The sequence below is a fragment of the Elephantulus edwardii genome, unplaced genomic scaffold (assembly GCF_000299155.1).
Source record: "Elephantulus edwardii isolate Elephantulus edwardi_28Jun2011 unplaced genomic scaffold, EleEdw1.0 scaffold00095, whole genome shotgun sequence".
Taxonomy (NCBI): Eukaryota; Metazoa; Chordata; class Mammalia; order Macroscelidea; family Macroscelididae; genus Elephantulus; species Elephantulus edwardii.
In genome coordinates, this window is record NW_006399845.1 from 11966825 (window position 1) to 11989881 (window position 23057).

The following is a 23057-nucleotide window of genomic DNA, read 5'->3' on the forward strand; positions in this document are numbered from 1 at the left end:
GCTATGTCAGGCAGATGAGGTCTCCAGCACCGGCCACTTGCAGTTTAAGAGCATCCCCACTGTGTCTGCCAGATTGGCCTGCTCCTCATCTAGTGTCTTCTCAGGATTCCACTTGGGTCAACCTCCTTCCTCCCCAAGGTGGTCCACATAAACCCCACAAAGGGGCCCTTCACCAGTCCTCCCAAAACCAAAGAGTAAGAAGCTAGTGGGGCTTCGTGACACAAACATGCATTCGTTTTATTCACAAAACAGCCTGGTTTCCTAAAACAATACAAACAGCATGTTCATCAGCAGGAAGCCGGCCAAGGGCAGGGGGCCCAGGCCACAGGGGGCCCCCCTGGTACCCACCCCCACCGGTGGGGGTGCCACGTGAAGAAGCCTTTCTTCTGTCACCATCAGCAAGGCCAGAAAAAAGGACTTATTTTCTCTAAGGGAAGTAGCCAGGAGCAGGAATAGACATGGGCTTCCCAGATCACAATGGATAAATGAACAGAACTTTCATTTTTCCAAAATTCTCCCTGTTGGGGTGGGAGATCCCATTCGGGGACTGTGGGTTCCGCATGGTGGGCCCAGAGGTGGGGTGTTTCCACCCACCCGAGAAGCCCCTGCCCACAGCTCTGCCGGTGTGAATGGGTACAAAGGGGCTTCTACACAGCGCCATCAACATTCTCCTTATAAACGTGAGTGGATTCTCCAGGCAAACTATGCACTATTTCATGGTCAGAAAGAATCAAAGGAAGTTTAAATGAGGGTGGAGTTAAACTGTGCTAAATTACAGTAGTGCTTATTAGTAACTAGATTTCAAAAGGTTACAGAAAATTTACATTCTCTACACAAAAACTGCATCTCCTGCACAGACAACATTGACATTGACACAGGAAGGAAACTGATTGTCCATTCTTTGCTCAGAAGTCTCGGTACTTTATAGATTCGTCTTTACCTCTATTTTGTTGTTGCTGCTGCTGCTGTTCTTCTGAAAGAGCAGTTATATTTTTTCCTTTTTTTTTTTTTTTTAATATACTAGGGACGTGGAGATGTTAAAACGACAACAAAAAATATATATATAAAAACAGGAATGAAATCTGTGAGAGAATATTTTTGGTTCTAAAGACGGGTGCATCCGTTTGTCTTCGCCCGAATCCCTTGCCGGAGACCACGCGAGCAGTGACATTGCACGGAGAGGGCAGCTTTGGGGTCCAGCCGCCGTCACTGAAACCACCGGAAGGCGGCTCCCGTCGGAAGCATCACCTTCTGGCGAGGGCAGGAGACAAAAACAAGGAGAGAGTTCAGTCAGGGTCCAGGTGGGCCCGGTGCACAGACGTCCCCTGTGGATGGCCTTGTGGTGGAAGGCAGGCACAGAGAGCAGCCGCCCCTCGGACGTCCTGCCCATCCCAGCCAAGCCAGGAGGAGTCTTGACCGAAGGCTGCCGGAGGGCCATGAGCACCCTGAGGCCTCGAGTCACTGTGCCCAGGAACCCTTGATCCGGACAGGAAGCACCAGGTGGCTGTGGTGCATCTGGGGGTTATGAGGCATCTCTGTCCAACAGAACTGTAAATGTCTGCACTGGATGTGTATATGGGTGTATGCTCAATGCTACACTACAGAGTGTATTGTGTACTGAGCTGCTACAAAGAGTATTGTGTACCGAGTTCTGTGTGCACATGTGTGTGTAGGGGGATGTATGGAGTGTTTACCAAAGGCTGTATCTATAATTAGTGTCCTAGATGTGTGTGTGTGTGTGTGTGTCTCTCTCTACACAGATGGAAGTTGGTGCCTGTCTGCATACAGGTGTGTTCTCCGAGTGAGAGCAGACATTTCACGGGGGCAGGGAGGTGGCCAAGCGGCCATGGCTGGAATACCATTGTTGTTTTCCAACCATTCTAAACATTTATGTCAAACCTACTCATAGTGGGGTGGTGGGAGGGGCTGGGACAACAGGCTGAAAAGATGTTTTTGTACTCGGGCTTGGCACTCTAGCTAGGTTGCCTCGGCTAGGACCACAGGGACAGGACAGGCCCTGCCTAAAGGATGGAGTAAAAGCAGCTTGGTAACTCCCCAGCTTCTCTAAGCCAACCCCACTGTGGACAGGCCTTGCCTGGACCCCAGGAACATAGCTATCCCCCACCAGGACCTTCGGCTGCTGCGTGTGTAGTCAAGAATGGACCCTGGGCTCCCTTGAAGGTACCAAGGTGAAGGTACCAAGGTTCTTCTGAGTCTCAGAGCATGGCAGCCAATATCTGACATGCTTTATCAGGATGGAGGGCCTCACTGGCTCTGGAGGGTCAAGTGAAGGCTATTCTACAAGCCATGGGAGCATAAAGCTGAATCCTGTAAATGGAGCAAGGCAAAGTTCTAGAATCTTATCTTAGGTCAGGGACTGGAAGCTACAGGAACTATTTGTCTGAGAATCAGAAACTGAGGATCTATATGAAATCTCAATACTAGGTCCAAAATTCCAGGAGAGGATCAGAACCCTGGGGGGCTCATCTGAAAATGCTAGCTCCCTGCCTGGAAATTTATGCTTTTATTGCAAATTACAGTCTAAAAAGATTTCAGGATGCAGCTCTGACATTTGGGGCAGTGAATTGGTGTCATGGTGACTGGCCCAGATGCCCAAATTCCAGGGACTGGCTGGGTACCCCTTTGACATTTGCCCAAACGGAAAAGGTAGGGACAGGGGTAAGGGTGGGTTCAGACAACCACACAAATACAAGAGCCCACACACCTCCCTCTAAGGCGCTGTTACCTCCAGAGCAGCGGAAGGCTTCTTTTTGAGTTCCTCACATTTTCTGAATTTGCAAATCTGATGACCAGTCTTTCGGTTCCTACAACTGCTGCACTGCTCGCAGTTGATGCGCCGCCGGCAGGGCGCACACATGCCGCAGCGTTTCCGCTTCTTCTTGCCCGAGCTAATGGCGGAGGCCAGCTCTCCCTGCATGGGGTACTCAGCAAGGCCGGCCATGTGCAGCGCACTCTCAGCCAGGAACACGCCCGCAGGGGTCATGATGAAGAGGCCTGGGTTGATGGGGAAGGCGCCCAGGTAGGGGAAGTCGGACTGGCCATTGAGAGCTTCGGCGCCTGCCACGGCCTCCATGTCAGGCAGGCCCGCACCGGCCTCGCTCATCAGTGGGAGGTGCTCCTGCACCACGCGCTTCAACATCTCCGTGGACTGCGCAAACTGCTGCAGCGTCAGCTGTCCCTCGGCTGCCAGCTCCGTGGCCCGCTCGGCCTTGCTCAGCAGGCTAGCCACAGCACCACTTTTGTGCTTTGAGGTAGGGTTGCTTTTGTCCACCGCCATGGCTGCCGCCAGGTCATGCCCATTGGCTAACAGGGAGGCAGCAGCTGCAGCAGCCTTGTCAGTGGACTCTCCGCCCATCATGCTGCCACCGCTGCTGCCACCACTGCCACCAAAGGAAGAGTAGTGGGAGAGCGGGCGGGAACGGCGCAGGCTCTTGTTGAGAGGTTCGCTGATGATGCCGCTCTTGTTCCGACGCTCAGGGGGTGGTGCGTCATCAGCCACCGAGGCTGGTGCGGCAGCAGCCACGGCTGTGCTCTTGTCAGCCGCTCCTGCCTTTGAGCTACTGCTGCCACTGCCATTGGTGGTGGTCGTGGTGCTGCTGCCACTGGCGTCCTGGGGGCCACTGCCAAGGCTTGACATGGTGGGGCCAAGGCCCAGACCCCGCCGCCGGGGAGGCCTGCCAAGTGCCAGGGGCCACAGAGGAGTTGTCTGGTCTTGCTGTCCTCAACAAAGATGTCTGGTGGGCCTCGCTGCTCAGGGCAGACACATGGTCAGATGCCCACGTGGAAGTGTCTTCACTCTGCCGGGACAAGAGCATACGGGTCAGGGCAGCGGTAAATCACACCTCCTCCACCTTTACTCTCCCATCCAAGTACTAACCAGGCCCGACCCTGCTTAGCTTCTGAGATGACACAAGATCAGGCGAGTTTAGGTTGATAGGGCTGTAGACAGCGAACTTCACACTCACCACCACGCCCCCTGCCCCACTCCATGGCACTGCCTTTGCAATAGCCATAACGGATTAGGCATTTAAGTGACAGGCTAGCCCCAGTGAGCAAGTTTAAATTTATACTCGTCTCACTTAAGACTCACAAGAATCAGGTGGTGCAATGATTAAGAGCTCACCTATCACCAAAAGGAGAAAAGACATACTCATCTCCTCCCGTAAATACCATATAATGGGGACAGTTCTATTCTGACACCTCTAAGGTGGACATGAGTTGGATTGCAATTTTACAATTTTACAGATGAGAAAAAGTTCAGAATTGTTAGGTCAACGGATATATACCAAACAGTACGATGAAGGTGGTTCAGCCCTGGCACATCCATCCCAAATCTCTCTAGCAGGTAGTACATGAAAGGCACTCTGATGGCACGGCGGTTAAGTGTTCAGTTGTTAATTGAAATGTCAGCAGTTTAACTGCTCCACAGGAGGCAGATATGCCAGTCTGCTCCCAAAAAAGGTCACAAAGCCTTGACAACTCTATGGGGCAGTTCTCTGTCCTATAGGGTTGCCAGAGCTGGAAATGGCTTTGGGTGTAGGAAGACCTGGTAGAGATAGGCCATCTTTACGATAAAGGGGCGAGGACAGAGTTGGGGCTAATTGTTAATGTTCTGCAGACCAAGAGAGAATGGGCTGGAATGGCCTTCTGAAGGGCTTTAAGGTGTAGATTTTAAAAAATCTGGAAGCTCTCATGGATTCTCCTTTGAAGAACCCATGTGGCATCATGCATTATCTGTTCTGTTAACCCAAAGGCTGGTAGTTTGAGTCCACCAGCTGCTCCAAGGAAGAAAGATGAGCAGATTTACAGTCTTGGAGACTTGACCCAAGATCACCACAAACTGGAATCCACTTGATGACAGTGAGCTAATCAAGACAGGTATCTACCACTTTTCTGAAAATTTGCTTTATACCACAACTCACTTTTATGAAAGACCTATAATAGTACCGGGTTTTTGCTACTAAGGGAAAGATGAGCAAAACCTGAAACTAACATTTAGCATTTGTTTTGCAATGAGCTGTTACATGGGGTAGTGTGCGCCCCAATTGTGAGTGTGGAGTCACCTGGAACTAGACTGAGAACCTCAGCAATAAGCCACCTGTGTCTGTGTGAACACTGTGTTAGTGGGGTTTTAGTTTGTGTGCTATTTGGTATGATTTGGTAGATCGTTTTCAGGATCTGGAAAGAGTGAAAAAATTTTCCCATATAAATCAGTGATGAGGGAACTCTGGTGGCCTAGTGGAAAGAAGTTGTGCTGCAATCCTGAAGGCACACAATTCAAGTCCACCAGCTGCTCCACAAGGATGGACAATTTCCTCCAGTGCAATTAACTGCCACTGAAAACCCACCAAGGGTTATGAGTCGGTTCTGACTCAACGGTACACAACAACAAATCGATAATCATTACTTTTTCATTTTATGCTATTTCCTCATTTTGGCTTACAAAAGGTTTTATAAAGATGTTCCAATTTTGGATAATGGGGAAAACCATTATTTGTTATTTCAAGGCTCTGATAAGTTCTGCAAATAAAGTTGTCTGTTTGGCTTCATTTAACACAGTTGCCAAGTAGAGCAAAGAATCCTTATTTCAAAGAGCATCTATCCTCCCACCACAGGCAGGCAGTACTGGGCCAGAAGGATGTGCAATAGTAGGAGGACATGCTTGCGCACATGCCCGGCACACTTCCTCCTCAGCTCCAAATCACTGTCAACACTGGGCTGATGCTTGTTAACTCATGCTTTCTAAAGCATACAGAGTGGGGTCTACGTGGAGGTCTCAATGAATACCCAGAGAGTTGGGTGGGATGTGGGCAAGAAGGAACTTCGTCCAGGACAGAGAGAATGAGTATAGCTGCAAAGAATGAATTTAGGCAGGATCTTACCCTTGGCCATCCCATATTTCTGGGGTGCCCCTTCCCAGGACAGGGCCTGCAAGGTCCAGGCCCCTAGGCTAAGGCATTTGAACAGCCAGCTTCCTTGGCCAGGCCTTCGGGAAGGAACTGGCCCAGATGGAGTGGGATGGATGTTTGCTCATCAGTCCTGGCTCTGCAGCATCCTTTCTCTGTCTGCTTGCTACAGTCCAGCATCCAGCAGAGGGGTGGGAGGAACAGGGCCCAGCCCCTGAGCAGATGGGGCCCAAGGGGGAGGCACACATCTGGCTGGGCTTGCCCCACCCTGAGCTTAATTACAGTACACACAGCAGCTTTGTCCCCAGACAACCCAACCATCCCCCAGTCACAGGACATAGCCTGCCTCAGATCATCTAGTGTGACTCTTAATTGACAAAAAGGGCAACTGAGGCACTAAGCAGGCAGGATAGTCCATCTAGCATTGCTGAAGAGTGGCCATACAGAGGGAGTGTGGGATAGTTCCCATCTCCAGGGTGAAAATGACAGAAGTCAGTAGAGAGGGAGACACTGGCCTGTCCACCAGAGCAGTGTCCCACCTAACGTCTGCCAGCAATGGTACATGGGTGGTGAGGAAGAGCTGAGAGAACCAGATTTCACCAGGGTATGCCCAGATGGCTCTTGTATTTCGAATTAGAGCTATACTGAAAAGAAAAACAAAACACCAAACAAACTAAAACCAAACAAAATGGGGAGGGTTCACATATGCCCAGCTGCTGTCAGGGTACCTCTTCTCAGAGGCTGGTGACTCCTCAGACTCAGTGGTGCTGGTTTTAGGTCAGAGATCACTCAGCCATCCTTCCCTGGACCACAACCCCTACAGCTCCAGATATAGGGTGAGGGGAAAAGATAGAAGGCCTCAGGTTGAGGAGATGGGGAGGGGAGCACCCTGCATCCTAGCCCCTGTGTGCGTCCCCCGCCTCTGCAGCCTGCTGGCTGGTGGCAGAAATCGATAGCTGCATTAACGCTGCTCTCGCTCTGCTCCCTCCTTTCCCCCTCCCAGTTCCAGGATCTGGCTCCGTGTGCAGGGCGGGCAGGTCAATTAGAAGTCAGCTCCCTCCAACACGGCCAGCCAGGCCTGCGTTCAACACTGGCGTTCTGGCTGTCTCTCTGCTTTTGTCTCCATCCTGAGTCTCTTGGTGGGACCTGAACCTTATGTTCTGTTCATCTTGGACTCTCCCTTTCAATCTCTCTGATCCTCTACTTTCCTGGCTTTCCTCAGGGACCACCCTCCTCCAGCTCCCTGGGCCCTGGGACATGCTGAGCTTGGGACTAGAGGACGTGATATGTCACTGAACAGGTGCTGCAGGCAGAACACTGTGGTTTGTCAGCCACGAAACTGAAGGTGAAGAAATGTGTAAAGAGGACTGGCACTTAGGGAGAACTCTGTCCTTAAACTGTGGAGTGGGTAGATATCAACATCTAGTCCCCAAGGCCTGCTACCCAAGCTTGTCCCAAATTTGTACCTGGCTCATCTTCAGATCCTGGGAAAAGCTGACCATAAGGACTGTTTGCTTTATTAATGGAATGGGGAGAAACACAGAGAGGACACCTTCCCAGGCTCCAATCTGTGTCCCAGGCACACAGCAACTCCCTCCCAGGCCAGGCAGGGCCTGGCAGTGCCCAGGCAGCAGGGGAGGAGCCGGAGCTGCGTTGAAGCGGAGCGGGAGGGAAAGCTGGCGGGCAGGCGGGCGGCGGCGGGCGCATCCATCATCGGCCCTGCCAGGAACGCATCCAGCCCCCAAAAAGAAATACTGCGCCTGAGGAGGGACAACAAAGGGCTCCGTTTCATCAGCAATGCGGAGCCAGCGCCCCGCCGCCCCGCCAGCCGCGGTCAGCCCACAAAGGACCCCTTTGTCCATGCAGGAGCCGGGCAGGCCGGGAGCTGGGACCAGGGGCTGACGGGCGGGGACAGAGCCCAGGGGGCAGAGAGGGGGAGAAGGGGACCCTGTCATGAAGAGCTGAGGGGCAAAGGGGGACATGGAGGCAGGAGAAAAGTGACAGGTGGTGAAGATAGAGAACAGGGAGATAAAACTCAGGTGTAGGTTAGGGAAAACGGGAACCAGAGAGGAAGGGGCAAAAAGTCAAGACAAGGCAGAGGACTACATCATGCATGGGTGGCAGAGACTGGCGCAATGGAGCTGGCAGAGGCTCAGAGACCCGGGCTCTAACAAAGAGTCAACCTTGACAGTCCCCTGTCACAAGATCTGGGACCCTCTCCTCAAGACTATCTCAATCTAACAGACCTTCAAGGTTCTTGACCTCAGGGCTTAAGCTGGGGAGGACTGTCAAAGCTGGGGCCACCATCCATAAAGAAATGTAAATGCTCAGGCCTCTACTTTCAAGCCATGGCCAACCCCAGGTGATGTAGACTCCTTGCCCTCAAGGGAGCCCCACATCAAGGGTGATACTCAAGTTCCCTTAACTGGCCACTTTATCAGCTAGGACTTATTGAGCAACTACTATATGAGAGTCCTGGTACTTACTCATCTTATCTCAAAGATTTCTTCTCAGAATCCAGTGAGATAGGAACTATTAACTCATGTTAGGGATGAGAAAACTGAGGCTCAGAAAGCCCAAGGTAAAACAGCTAGTGACTAGAAGGGACAGGACTTGAACTCAACGTCCAAGCTTTAGTCACTCTGCTCTATGACCTTTGTTCCACCAGGGGAATTGGCAGGGTGAGCAAGCTACTCGGAAAGCTGTCCCCACCCTTGCCCCCACCTTGGGTTGTTACCATGCCTGTCATCTCTCTAGGATGAAGGGGTCAGCTGTCACAGACCCCAGGGGAGTGCCCCCAGCTGAAGACTTGGAGTTGCTCAAGCAGGAGCCCAGAATCCTAGACCAATGATATCATAATGCAGCTGGCAGTGAGGTCACCGCAGGTGGTAGGAGTACCCTCACCCCAACCCTTACCCCAGGACAGCCCCCACCAGCACTGCTCTGTCCTGAGCCCCTCAGACAGACAGCATCCAGGGGCCTAGGGGAGCATGGTACCCTGCATGAAGACAGAGATTCAGGATGCCTCCACTAGTCATTCAACTGTACACATTTCCCACTGTCTGCCTCAACAGCATTCCCAGCCGGGCCTTGTGTGATACCGCAAGTACTATACTATGGAGGATACAGTCCTGGCACTGAGCTGTTCGGATAGGTGACAAGAATCAATGAAAAAGGAAAACTAGAAAAGGATCCGATGAGATATCAGGAACCTTCGTGGATGAAGGGGCCACTGAGCTGAGAGTTAAAGACAAGGAGTTGCTGCCAGACAAGACAATACAAGACAAGCTTGAAGATTGAGTGTAAGGCGTGGCTATGAGGCTGGCAGTATCCCAAATGAGCAAGGTTTTAAGGCCAAGGGCTGAGTTTTTAAAAACAGCTTTATGGAGATAATTTACATACAAGTATCTCTTTTTTATTGCTTCACAGATAGTGTCTTTAATAAAAAAAAAAAACAAACAAAACCCACAAAGGAAAAGAATGTGTCAACTCTCCTTCAAGTAAGGCTATCAGCACTACTTTTCTAAGAGCTTTTTATCTCTCTTTCACCTTTTGATAATGCTCATAACATTTCAGTCTTTTCTCCATTGTTATTGTAGTCCACAGGAGGTTGTGTTATTAACCCAAAGGTGGTGTCTCTCTGGTGGTTTGAATCCATCAGAGGCTCTGAGGGAGAAAGAGGGCAATCTCCTCCCATGCTATTTATAGCCTTTGAAATCCAGCTAGTGGGTCAACTGTGAGGCAATTCCAACTCAACAGCAATGGGGGGGTTTTTTAGGACTGCAGCATTAATAGACTTTATGATGTTGTTATGTGCCAACTCTCTCAGAGGCTGTAAATTGCACAGGAAGTAACTGTCCATCTTTCTCCTGCAGAGCAGCTGGTGGATTAGAACTGCCTATCTTTGAGTTGGCAGCACAACTCCTTACTACTAAGACACCAGAGCTCCCTTAAACAGACTTTAATATAGTGTAAACAAGACTTTTATATGCACTGGGAAACCAAAAAAAATGTGGACCTTGTGACGTTCATTGTGAACTTCGTCTTACCATGATGGTCTGGAACCAAACTCATGTATCTCTGAGGTATGCCCATACTCTGAAAGTCATCCCTTTTTAAGTGCTCATTGTTTGACAGGGAACTGACCTATAGCTGACCCTCCAGGGGATTTTCAGAGGCTATAAATCTCATAGGAGAGGACTGGCTATCTTTCTCCTGTGGTGCAGCTGGTGAATTTGAACCATGGGTCTTTGGGCTGGCAGCGCAACTCCTTAACACTAGGCATTTACAACATCCAGGCATTTACAGAGTTGTGCAACCATCACCACAACTAATGGCAGGATATAACCTGGGTGCCAGCCCTCTTCCACTCCCTTGCTCCATAGAAGAGCTTTCCACTCATCCTCACCTGCTGAGGGAAGATCTTTGGAGGTGAATTTTTAAATCAGGGTCTTCAGGACCCAAGACTCAATGTTATCTTCCTCATCCTGGCATGCATACTCTTGAGCCCCTGCTAAATCGTCTCCAGCCTAGTGGTCTGATCTTAGGCAGTGAGGCCAGTGGTGATGGGGATAGCACACCACAGGCCACAGGCCCTGCCATGGGCACAGCAATAGAGCGGGGGTGGAGTTCTGTCTCTGATTTCCATGATTCAGCCTGGGAGTTTCCAGAGGTGGGTGGGAAAGCCCTGCACAAGACTGGGGAGATGCACACAGGAACACTGGGCTTGAAGTTGGCAAAAAATGCTGCCTTGGCCAGAAAGTACTAGATGTACACCCCTGCTCTGTAAGGACACATGTACACAGGCATGGCTGAGCATGCCAGTATCCATCAAGTAGACTAAAGGTAGGACAATCCCTCAAATCTCTTAAGGGCTCCCCAAGAATGACCACCACCATTAAGGACAAGTTAGGGAAACTTCAATGACTTCCCTAACACCATGCTCCCAACTCCCTATTATCCACCCTCAAGAATTGTACAAACCCCTTAACTGAGGTGAAAACATACTACTGTACTCAAGGGTTAGATGCTGAGGGGTTACTGGAAATCTGTTCTCCCTCCAGAGTAATCAAAACTCATTTCATGGATGGAAATACTGAGGCCTCAGGTAATACGTCCTTACCTGGGGCCATAGATATGAAATGAGAAACCTATGAAACCTTTAATAAGGACCCCACTATCATCAAGATAATTCACGGGAGCAGATGGCCTCATCTTTCTCATGGAAAATGACCATAGATTCAAACTGCCAAACTTTCCATTACCAGTTCAGTGTGGAATCCACAGCATCACCAAGGCATCTTCTAATATGTATACAGCTTTTATTTCATGCTTCATAGAAAATGTTCATTCTTATTTGAGTGAACGTTTACAAAACAAATCTGTTTTCCATTTAACTCTTCATACATATTTTCTTTTATGACATCAGTTACAGTACCCACAATGTAACCGCACTTTCCCCACTTCCTTCTTGTAATTGTCATTTCCAGGAATCCTTCTATTCTACCCCTTCTGGGCTTTATCCTAGAGCAAATGCTGCTCTTCTGATCTTATCTGCTTGGATATTCTAAGGAGCCCTCCATGGTGTGATTAGATCAGAAGGCTTTTATAGCCCTCCTTGTCTATAGTTTAGCTGAATGCTAAGCCACAGAGGTGAGTTTTGTTCCAGGTATGAAGAGTGACTAACAGCCAGGGTCTCTGGAGGTCCATCTATCTCTTCTGGATTTGTAAGCTTGTCCTTTAGAATGTCTTATTTCTACATTTTCACTACTCTATTCAGAATCTTCTATTGTGATTCCTTTTAGCATGGTCAGCCGTGGCAGCTGGGTACTATCTAGTTCTTCTGATCTCAGAGTCAGGGAAGTTTGAGGGGTTCAATAGTGTTTTAGACTAGGGAGTTTTCTTCAGTACATCTTTGTCTTTCTTCTCTCTTTGATCCAGACAGGGAGAGAGCAACAGTAAATGGCTGCTTGAAAGCTTTTAAGACCCAAGACACTACTCTCCAAAGTAAGATGTAGGAAGGCCATTGTCTTTGTGGGGTACATTATGCCAGGGGCCTTAATGGCCCCCACAGACAGACAGAGACAGCATGCAAAAGAGTGCATGTGCGCTGTGGTGGCCTAGTGGCAAGAAGTTGCACTGCAATCCTGAAGGCACCTAGTTCAAGGCCACCAGCTGCTCCATAGGAGAAGGATGGGCAGTCTCTTCACATGTGATTAACTGCCTCTGAAAACACACTGGACAAACAGCTATGGGCCGGTTCAGACTCTATGGTACACAACAACAATATACATACACACACATATCATATATTAAAACAAATATCATTTGGGTGCACCTGATACAGGCCATGGTCTTTGCAATCACTTGTTATGCATCAGAGAGCTGGACAATGACTAGGGAGTGGTACTGGAGAAGAGTATTGAATGTACCATGGACTGCCAAGAAAACAAACAGATTCACCCTAGAGAGGGTTAAACCAGGCTACTCCTTGGAGGCAAGGATTCTGGGGCTTCATCTGACATACTTGTTGCCAGGAGAGACAGGTCTTTGGAGAGGGACATCATGAGGGACAGCGCAGGAGGGGAAGACCCTCTATGAGGTGGATCGATTCAGTGACTGGGGTAATCGGGATCAGTGTGTCAGAGGCAATGCGATTGGCACAGGACAGAGCAGGGTCGCTATGAGTCGCAAACGACTTGACGGCACATAACAACAACAACAACAACAACAACAGGGCCCTCTAGTAGCCTAGTGGTAAGAAGCTGTACTACAATCCCAAAGGCAGGTGGTTCAAATCCACCATCTGTTCCGTGAGAGAAGGATGGACAATCTCTTATGCAATTTACTATTTCTAAAAACCCTCTTGGAGGGTCAGCTATGAGTTGCTTTTGACTTGTCACCACACAACAACAACAGATCTGTTTTTACTGATATTCCAGGATTATGTATGTAATGGTGTTTACTTTTGCTAACTATTTCTTAGGACACATCTTCCTTAATGTTCCCTTTCCTCAGGTCAGGTGTCTTCCTTGGAAGAGTCAAGGATCAGGAGGTCCTCCCTAGTTTTTGTAATCTTACTATGTGGCCTCTGAGACAGGTTGTAACACAGGGTCACGGTAACAGCCAACACGTAGGAAGCTCTATGTGCCAGATATGGGCCATGATTTATCTGCAGAATCTTCACATCCCTTTTCTGAAAGTACCAGGATTGCCTCACTTCAAATAGGTATTTTAATAAACCATTTTGATGTATAGAGAAAAGAACAGCCTCCCTCCTCGGGATCCCCTGGATCTTGGGCCTAAACAAGTCTCAAAATGATGATGTCTGAGTTCAGACTACCCCATAATCAGAGTAGACATACCAACTTGGTACCTTCCTCCTGGTGGGCCTTGTTCAGAGTAAGAACATAAGCCCAGAAATACAGGAATCAAAGAATTAGGGAGGAGATGACTATCCTGCTAGAGAAAAATCTCTGGAGCTAAAAACCTCTGGAAAAAAAGTGACCTACACTGGAAGTGTAGATACAGGAGTGGCACAGGCCTGGTGAGGGATCAAGTCCAAACATTTGGGTTTGAGGCTCTCTCCTATTCCTGACTTCTTTTCTCTGACCAAGAGATTCCCTGATAACTGGTTTCAGTCCTTGTTGTTGTTGCATACCATCGAGTTGGAACTGACTCATGGTTGATCCAGGGTTTTCAGAGGCAGTTAAACACACAGGAAGAAACTGCCCTTCTTTTTCCTGCAGAGCAGCTGGTGGACTCGAATTGTATGCCTTTGGGATTGCAGTGCAGTGTCACTAGGCCACCAGAGCTCCATGAGATTCCCCCATACTAAAGCTCAGCTTCCCAAGTGTAAAAATGTAAAGAATAGCTCTTGCTCCTCACAACCCTAAATCCTAGAAGATGCCATGGAGGAGGTGAAAGATTCCCTCTCATACCCCATTTACAGGTAAATAAAATGAGGTCTGGATAGAATGGTTTTGCTCCAGTCACAGGGTTGGACAAGCCCCAGATGACTGACTACTTCTATCTCCTCAGAGAAAGAATAACAATAGTAGGTTCTAACAGTGAGCAAGTCACTCTCTGCCAAGAAATATGCTAAACATTTCACACTAATATTTTCTCAGTGGATCCTCACCACAAACTTTAACTATCATTATCCCCATCTTATAAATAGGACAACTGAGACTCAGTGAAGGGAGGTCATCTGCCTCACCCAGGTCACAGAGCCAGTAAGTGGCAGAGGCAGGATTTGAACTCAGGCCTTATATGACTCTGGCTCCACACTCTGTGGAGAATGTAGTTTCACTGATTTTTATGCACATGGAGGGAGAGACTTAGGCGACAGGTTGGGGTCCAGTTCACCTCTCAGCCTAAGGAGACCCTCAAGGCTTCCTATGAATCCTAGAGGATGACTTTTGGGCCCTGGGCACTGTTGCTGAGAAATCTGCAGCTAGACTCCAAGGCCCAGGAAAAGACAGAGGAAGGGGCTGCGGGTGGGCCGGACGGGCCAGCCTGGGCCAGAGCTCCGGGCATTCCGGCGGCCTCCGCAGGAAGCAGAACGGGACGGAAACCGGCTCCTGCCTCCTCCCCCAGAATCCTGTGGGCAGCCCAGGCGGGCCACACAGAGGCCCTCTTTGTGCCTGCCCCAACCCACCACCCGCGCCTGGCCCAGGGTTTTGAGTTTCCTGGGGGGTGGGGGGCCGGCCTCCACTAAGCCTCTAGCTACCGCCCCCTCTCAGGAGGTAGCCACAGCAGTCCACAGCTGGAGGAGGAAGTGGATGGCCAGGGCTACCCCTGACAACCTGGAGGGCTTGAAGTCTGCGTACATCCTATCCACCAACACTTACACACCCTAATCAAGGGCTGGAGGTGGAGAAAGGGACCCACACACAGAGCCCGAGAGGGCCCCCTCAGTTGTCTCTGCTAGCCACCAAGACCACTGTGACCCACCTATAAAAATCCACCCCCTAATTTATCTCCTTGCTTTTGGGCTCAGGGTGATATATATAACAATGCTGACCAGGTGGGAGGGATGGACCTTCTGAAAAACCATTTCCTACTCCAGGGGTTCTGTGGGTGCAGTGGGCTTTCCTCATCCAAGGGAGGACTCAAGCCCATTTTCCAGCTATTCGGGCGACAAAAGTCCCCACGATGGTGTGACTGTACTGGAGGATTATTGGATGTCAGGGAGGAGCATGGGGCCCAAGGTGCTGTGAGAAGCAGCATTATGTGCTGCTGACCCGTGTGTGCCCGGACAAGTGTGCACATTCTACTCTCAAATTTGCTTGGCACTGATGTGATGAGGAAAACACAGGTGGAGGTCTGTGACTAAAGATCTCTCAAGTGTGTACAAGTGGACATGTGTGTCATTTCTTCTGTAAACATGTGCATGTAATTGTGTGTTTGGTTTATAGAGTGGCAGATCTAAGTGGGCCCATCAGGCCTGTAAACTGACACATCTCTGCTGTGCACCAGTGTATGTGTGTGCACTGAAAGTTGTGTTAGGGTCCCTGAGGGATTCTGGGATATGAGTGTTAGGGCCTGATGTGATGGGGAGGGTACAGACAGGAACTGGTGCCAGGTGCTGAGGCCCCTATGGAAACAGGAAGCTGCTCACAGGTGCACAGGGCTGTGTTGGGGGCTGGGCTCCGCCCAGGTTCAGTTTGTCCCCCTGAGAAACCAATCCTCAACTCCACTAGCCAAGAACCCATCCCAGGCCTGGCCAGAAAGGCACCTGCCTCACCTGCTGTTCAAGACTCAACAATTCTGGCCAGTGTCTGCCTCCATGCCTGGCCTGGGTGTGCAGAAGACTGGAAAACAAAAGCCCCAGACTGCAGGCCCTCCCTACAGAGTACAGGAGGCAGGCAAGAGGCAGGAGGCTGAGGAGGAGGGAGGGAGGTGTCGCCGCAGCCCCGGAACACAAAAATAATGAGGCGAGAGGGGCCATGGGGCCGAGCCGGCTGGTTCCGGAGTCGCTATCTGACCTTGACAGATGCCACAGCTGGGCGCCTGGAGAGGAGCTGCCGCCCGCAGTGCTACAGAGCACCCCCCTCCCCCTGGCTGGGGTCGATGGAGGCTTAGGCAAGCCCCAGTCACAGCCAGCCCCAGATCAGGCCAGTGCAGGGAGACTTCTGAGTACCTCCCAGCCAGAGGCATGAGACAGGGGTCTGGAGGTACGGGAGTGGGGGCAGACTCACTGCATGGCACGGATGGCAGCAATGGCATCTCCTGAGTGCTCCCCATCACTCAGGTGTGGGAGAGACTGTACTATTGTGCTTCCATAGCTATGAGGTTGAGTGTGTGTAGGGACAGGAAAACACTGTGAGTGTGGAAGTGATAGGACAAAGACTGTATTTGTGCATGTGCGTCTCTGGGGTCAACACAGGCTAGAGAAACAGGCTGCTGTCCCTGGAAGGGGTGTGGCCACATTACTCAAGGGTGAGCCCTGATCAATAATCCCCAACTCCAAAGGTCCAACTCCCTTCCCCATGAAAAGCCACAGATGTCCTGAAGGGTGCCAGCCATGTTGGGGCCAAGGGTGGAAGAGGTGCAGTGAGAGCTACAGAGGACCCCACAAAGTCTTGCCACTTGCAGATGGAGGAGAGCCCATGCCTACAGTCCTTCCAGTTGAGCTTCTCCCCCTGTGGCAGCTGTCCTGGGCATTTGGTGATGGGTGCAGGTTGAGCACCACCACTCTGGGGACATCAGTGAGGGGCTGGGGTGTGAGCTGCAGGAGGGATGCTGGGCTGGAGGCGGATTAGCAATTCCGAGCACTGGCTGCATAATTAAAAAATCATTACGGCAGGCGGGCAGGCAGGCGGGTAGAGCAGAGAGTGAGCTCACGCTTGGAGCGGGCGGGGACACTGCCATGGTTCTCCCCCTCCCACCGCTTCCCCGAGGAAAAATCCCACCTGCTAATATAATTATGGAAAAACACAAGCACGGAAATTCGGTTTCAGCAAACAACGTGCCTGAGTGCCCAGGGCCTGCCTGGTCCTCAGTACGAGAGCAGGCTGGTCACTGGCGCCCAAGGTATCGCATAATAAGGCAGGCTTTTCAGGGTCTATATTCCACACCCTGACCCCCCACACATTCAGCAGCCTCTAACAGAAAGGTGTAAGCATACAAAGCCCAGCTCCCCAGATCCAGAGGAAAATGAGACAGTCCTACTATTTTACAAATAGAGAAACTGAGGCTAAGAAATCTGTATAGGGTCATGTTTGTGAGCTGAGACAGAGTTGGGATCCATTGAAGCAACACAAAGTTGAGGGGCTAGGGAATTTCCCAATGCCCTACCCCAGTTCTCTTTCATCTGTGACCCCCATTTTCTTCCACACTTAAAATTAGGATCACCCTCCCTAGAGATCAATCTGGGAGCCAGCTATCCCCAGCTCCCTACACAGCCCACCTAAACCTGAAGCCTACTGTGGAGAGGAAAGTGGAGCCCTAGCCTCCTATTTCAGGGCAGGGTGTCCTGGGCAGGGCTGGGTTAAGCCAGGCGAACAGAGCTGGCTCCTGCCCTGAGAAATGTAGCCAGCTCTGGGGCACAGGCCCCAGAACGGCAGGAACAGCCGCCATCACCTCGGGCCTGGGGTGGGCAGCGGGCTGCGGAGGGAGGGGAGCTGCGCCTAATTAGTCGGCCTGGGACCGGGCGGGCGGGCGCCGAGGCAGACCAGCCGCCGGAGCTGCGCGGGCACGTCCGTGGCTGGACGAGAGGCGGCGGCACGGGAGGCGGCGGGGAGCTGAGAGGCCGAGGCGCCCTCAGCTGCCCAGGGACGAGCGGCCTGGCAAGGCCCGGGCCAAGGAGATTCCGCACTGAGAGGGCCAGCCTCTCCTCATTCCTCGGTGCCACCAGGCACAGCAATTAGAGGCTTTCAAAGTTTGTCCTTAATTGGTTTCATTTTTGCCTCATAAATGATTCATGGCCCTCGAGGTCTGGGAGGCAGAAGGAGTGGTAGGGGGAATTTGGGGAGGCTTTGCCTGGAGCCAGACCCCATACATGGGTCCTGGGAGGGGGTCCCAGCACCATCCAGTGGATGTGAGGGGGCTGGGGAAGCCCTTGGCCAGGTGGGGCCCTCCAGGAAAAATAAAATGCCATGCCCACTCCTTGGAGCTCTAATTAGGGATTGCAATAACTCTGTAGACCAGAGCTGGTGTCCACTGCAGCTGCTGGGACCCTGGGAGTGTGAATAATAATGCAATGATAACAAAGTAACACTGACAGTAGTAATAATAACAATGCTGAACACTTAGGGCACTCTCAGTAAATTACTGGGAACGGAACTAAGAACATATGCATTACTTTATTTCAGCCTCCAGCCACTACACTGATAGGTACTGTGATTCAGAGAGATAAAGGCCTATCCTACCCTCTAATGCCAGAGTCCCACCTCTCTAAGGTCTCAGGAACACAGGGCTAAAGGATGGACACCAGAAACACTGCCCCTGAGAAATTTTGAGAATGCCCCCCCTTCAGTCCTAAAGTCTGGAGTTAGACTCCAGCAGGCCCCAAGTAGTCAAACACACCTGGCAGGTGGGGCCAGTTAGAGGAGGCCAACCCACTTACTGGAACCCTCTTTGTCCCACCTTTTTTTCCTATCTCTAGGGCCTGAGGCAAAGCAGGTTCCCAGACCTCCTTCCAAAATGGTGGAGCCAGTCTGGCTTTTACTCACTGTGTGATCCTGGCTGAGCAAAGTCCTTAAAGGGCCTTAAGTGACCCATCTGTATGCAAATCAGGACAAAAAGAACCCTATGAACATTCCCCCACCCCCTGTGTTGATCCTGTGTTGGACACTGGGGATATAAAGAAATGCCTTGCATCTCACCCTTAGGGAGTGTCCAGTTTACAGGGGAGATGTGTGTGTATATACAAACCCTACACACACACCTATGTACCCACACAAGGGGCCAAACAGAGTTTATGCAGAGAACTCCAAGTACTCAGACATCTGGGCTAGCACGCTCGCTCGTTGGGAGGATTCTTGGAGGAGGTAAGAAAGGCAGGTAACACTCCTCCCCTCTGAGAGAGCCTCCTTTTCCTCTGATCCCAAAACCAGTCTGCACAAAGGATGCTCAGGAAGTGGATGTGGTACTTAAACCCCAAATCAGGACACCTAAACCCAAAACCCTGAAGAAATCCAGAACTACAGCTTCAGTCAAGAGTGACTTGGAAAGCAAAGTACATAGCTCTACCTATTCAAGGTCACGTTTATTCTAAACAATCACAGGAGTGAGGCCTACAAAATTAACCAAGGAACCACATAAACCTTAGGGAAAACCTGGCAGAGAGGAAATGCACCAAATTCATCTGGGAGGGGCGCTCGATGAACTGGTGCCCCTTGATATGGTGCCAGGATTCTAGGCCACTAGCTGTTTTTGCCCTTTCAGGACTCACAAACACTACTTCTTAGCATCTTCCAGTTTCTGGGTCCCAACCACGTGCTTACCAGCCCTCTCTGGCCCCTGCACCGCCAGCACAGTGCCAGCCAGTTGTTAGCTCTCTGTTCTCTGTCCTAACGGGAGTGAGACTCCCGGCGCTACAATCAGCCCTTGCAATAGTGAAACCTCACTGTGCCTCCCCTCGCTCTGAGTGACATATATGATTATCTTGTTTCCCAGGTGAGGAAAATGAAGTTCAGAGATGTTAAGGGATTTGCCCAGGGTCACACAGGTGGTGGTGGTGATGGGTTTGCCCAGAACCGACCTTCTCAAGAGCCCTGTTTGTTTATCACCTCAACGGCCTCCTTCCATCAGTATCTATGACCTGGTCCTTCCTCTGTCTGGACAAAGCAGAGTCAACACTTCTCCAGATACTAGGACCTGGTCCTATGCACGAGGGCTCCTGCCTTGGCCCACCTGAGCCTTCCTAAGGGGGAGTGAGGTGATGGGGGTGAAGCCCCTGTATGTACATATAAGGCACCATAAATGTCTAGGGAAGAGGCATGATGGCTCTGGATGTAGCCAAGTGGAGTAGGGCTTCCATGTTCTCTGGTCCCCTGCTTGGGGAGTTTCAACATTAAAACACTTACCACCTACATGTGGCAGGGAGGCAACACTGGCCACCTGCAGGATTCCAACAGCTGGATGTTCACGTCTTGGGAAGAAGTCTAGCCCCTTGCAACCCTATTCCACCCTACTGGAAAGGTAACGGCTCAAAGCCTTAGTTGCTTCAGCTGTACGAGGGGCTCAAAAATGTTTCGAGAGTCCTTTGGAAAAGGATTTTGGGAATAAACCTAGACGTCTTCTTTGACTGTCTCCATTGAAGATTTCCAAAATATTCAATGGCCTGTGGTGGTTGGGGATACTAGGGACATTGGGGTCAGTGTACAATAGAAGGCTGGCAATGGCTTGTTGAACATACAAACAAGTGGCTGAGTTCTCAGGATCCCGAGTTCACCCTCAGCAGATCCTGTCAGCAAACCCTACTCAGGTGCCTGCTCCAAGTGAGACACTGCTCAGCCCTTTGCTCCTCATGGTTCATCTGCTTGTCCCAGAAGGTCACTGGGGTCCATCTCCCCAGTTTGCCCAGGAAGCTGCACGTCTCAGGCAGGTCAGCACTGACGTCAGCAAGACTGGCCGGGCGTGGAGCCCGCCACCTCCGGAACCGCCAATTAATTAACTTTTTCAAATTAATTTCCCAAGCAAAATTCCATAATTACATCTGTCACCGTCAGCCTGAGCGAGGCAAGCAAGAGGACCCTGCACTGAGATGGAATGTGGGGTGAGGGGTCCCAAGAGATGGCCTGATCAGTGCTGGGACCAGGTTAGAGAGGGCACTGGGGGGGTGCAATGTCACCACAGCGGAGCAGCCATATGCATGCTGTTTGAGGGGGCGGTGTGTGTGGAGAGGCCAGGCAGTGGGAAGTCCAGGGAGACACGGGCCTGCCCAGCTCATCCTGTGACCCTGTCATGCCCCCACCTCAGTGTCCCCAAACCACAGTGGGTCTCGGCATGGCCCAGTAGCAGCACAGACACTGTGATTCTGAGGAGGCCGCTGCTGCGGCGTTCTAATTTCCCAAAGGGGCTGAGATTAATTAGCTCACACACAGGCACAGAGAGGGAGAGGAGAGTGGGAGCAGGGGAGGGCAGCGTCAGGCGCGGAGCTGGCTGGCACTCCCCCCTGCCCGCCCGGCAGGCAGGCGGCCTTGACAGCCTGGGTGCTCTGAAGGTCAGTGGCCAAGCCGGCTGAGCCAGCAGACTGGCACTGTCTCCTTCCCAGAATCCCTGAGGCCAAGGCTGAGGGGACATCGACCAGGAGGACAGCTTGGGGGAGGGGGCTCCATTGTCACTATCACCAGTCTGACCTGGGCCAGGTGTTCTGCTCACACCACTCACACCACTCTGTTTTATCATCAGAGGAGTCCAAAGAGGTAGGCACCACGGTCCTCCCGTTTTACAATAAGGACACGGAGGCTCAGAGCCATGTGGGGCATATGTGGGGCATTAACCACACAAGGTCATCCAGGTTCTAACTACGGAGGGGAGACAGAAATACTCGAAATTGGCCCAACTATAGACCCCACTTGCCCTAGGGATTTGGGAATTATCAGTTACCAGACATATGAGTGTTCTATGGAGAACGGATCTACCCTTCGCACAGAATCTGTAGGGCAGATTCACACCCATTTAAGACCAGAAAGAGGAAGTAACTTGTCACACAGCATAAACACAGGACGATTCCCCAAAATAACTGACCCTCAGTCAGGTGACCCAGGTCGCACTGTGCCTGGTGGCTAACTGTAGGGGTGAGGGTTTCACAGTAGTTGCCCCATGTGCTCACTGCTGCCAAGTTGGTTCCAACTCATAATGACCCTCCACTGAGTTAACAAAGCTGAGGTGATGAGGACAGTACTTCATCTTTCTTCCCTGAAGCAGCTGATGAATTTGAACTGCCAACCTTCTCAGTAAGGAGTCCATTTTGTTGTTACACACTATACCATCAGAACTCCTAAGAGAAGACAGAAGTAGCTCTATCCCAAGTGTGCTTCCCAGCAGGTCCCTGCAAGGTTCCCTGGAGTGCAAAAGAGAGCCAGGAAGGCAGGGGGAAGGGTGTGGGTGTGGGTGTGGGTGTGGGTGGAAGAGGTATGAGACCCGGACCAGATCATTCCTTTTCTCTCACTAGTCTAGTAATTTGTGTTTCCCAGTATTTATCTGCAGAAATCTCCACAGTCCCAAGGTGTGTTTGTCTACTTCCTGGCAAACCTACCCCACGCTAGTGAAGCATATTGACTGTAGAAGCTGTGGCCAATGGTGTTCACTCCCCTCAGGCCTACAGAAGCAAAAATCTTTGGGTTTAACATTGGAGGTGGCCTGAGCCAGTTTTCAGGTGGGGAGCTGGACTGATTGGGAACATCATTCATCATATATTTAGGGAGAGAATGAAAGCTTCTCCCCTCATAAGCACAGGTTCAGGCCATAAGAGGACTCAGATAGGCTCTGGAGTCAAGGTTGCTTAACTCCATAGATGGTGGTAACAGTGGAGCCCCCTCTCCCAGACTGTCCTGGTCGACGTCCCCTCAGCCTTGGCCTCAATGATTTGGGTAAGTTGCTCAACCTTACCAAGTCCCTGCCCTCTACGAAATATGAAGGATGACAGCTCGATCCAGGAAAGACGGGGAGAGGCCACATGTGAAGCTGTAAGTGCCAGGCCCTTCACAGATGCTCAATAAATGATACCTCATTGTCACAGAGTCAGAACCAGCCCAAAGCTTACCATCCAATGGGTTTTTAGAAGCTGTAAATCACATGAGAACAAGACTGCCCATCTTCCTCCCTCAGAGCATCTGCTGGAGTCAAACCACCTGTCTTTGGGTTAGCAGTGCAACTCCTTACCCACCAGAGCTCCCTTCATTGAATGATAACTGGATTGTTTTTATTGTCATCAAAAGCCTATGACAACTCAGCAACAATAGCAAAGTTCCACAGGGCAGCAAACAACCAATGCTAGCAAAGTTGTGGAGAGATTAGAACTTCACTGCTCATGGGAATGTAAAATGGTACAACCACTATATAAGGTGGTCTGGAGCTTTCTCAAAAAGTTGTAAATAAGGGAGCTCTGGTGGCCTAGTGGCAAGAAGCTGCACTGCAATCCCAGAGGTACGCAGTTCAAATCCACCAGATGCTCTG

The 23057-nt window shown here is 50.9% G+C and overlaps 1 protein-coding gene across 2 annotated transcripts in view; it reads right to left on the minus strand.

The window, feature by feature from the left end:
• Positions 1–212: 212 nt before the first annotated feature.
• The window catches only part of CXXC5 (CXXC finger protein 5), a 38460-nt gene continuing 15615 nt past the window's right edge, over positions 213–23057 (minus strand). Inside the window, exons 2-3 of one of the 2 annotated variants that reach the window (XM_006891171.1) lie at positions 2747–3818; positions 213–1251 (exon numbers count right to left, since the gene is read on the minus strand). In XM_006891171.1, coding sequence (XP_006891233.1) covers positions 1207–1251; positions 2747–3658 — 957 coding nt within the window. In that variant the 5' untranslated portion in view covers positions 3659–3818 and the 3' untranslated portion in view covers positions 213–1206. The remainder of the gene's footprint in view (positions 1252–2746; positions 3819–23057) is intronic. The other variant, XM_006891172.1, reaches the window with a different exon arrangement.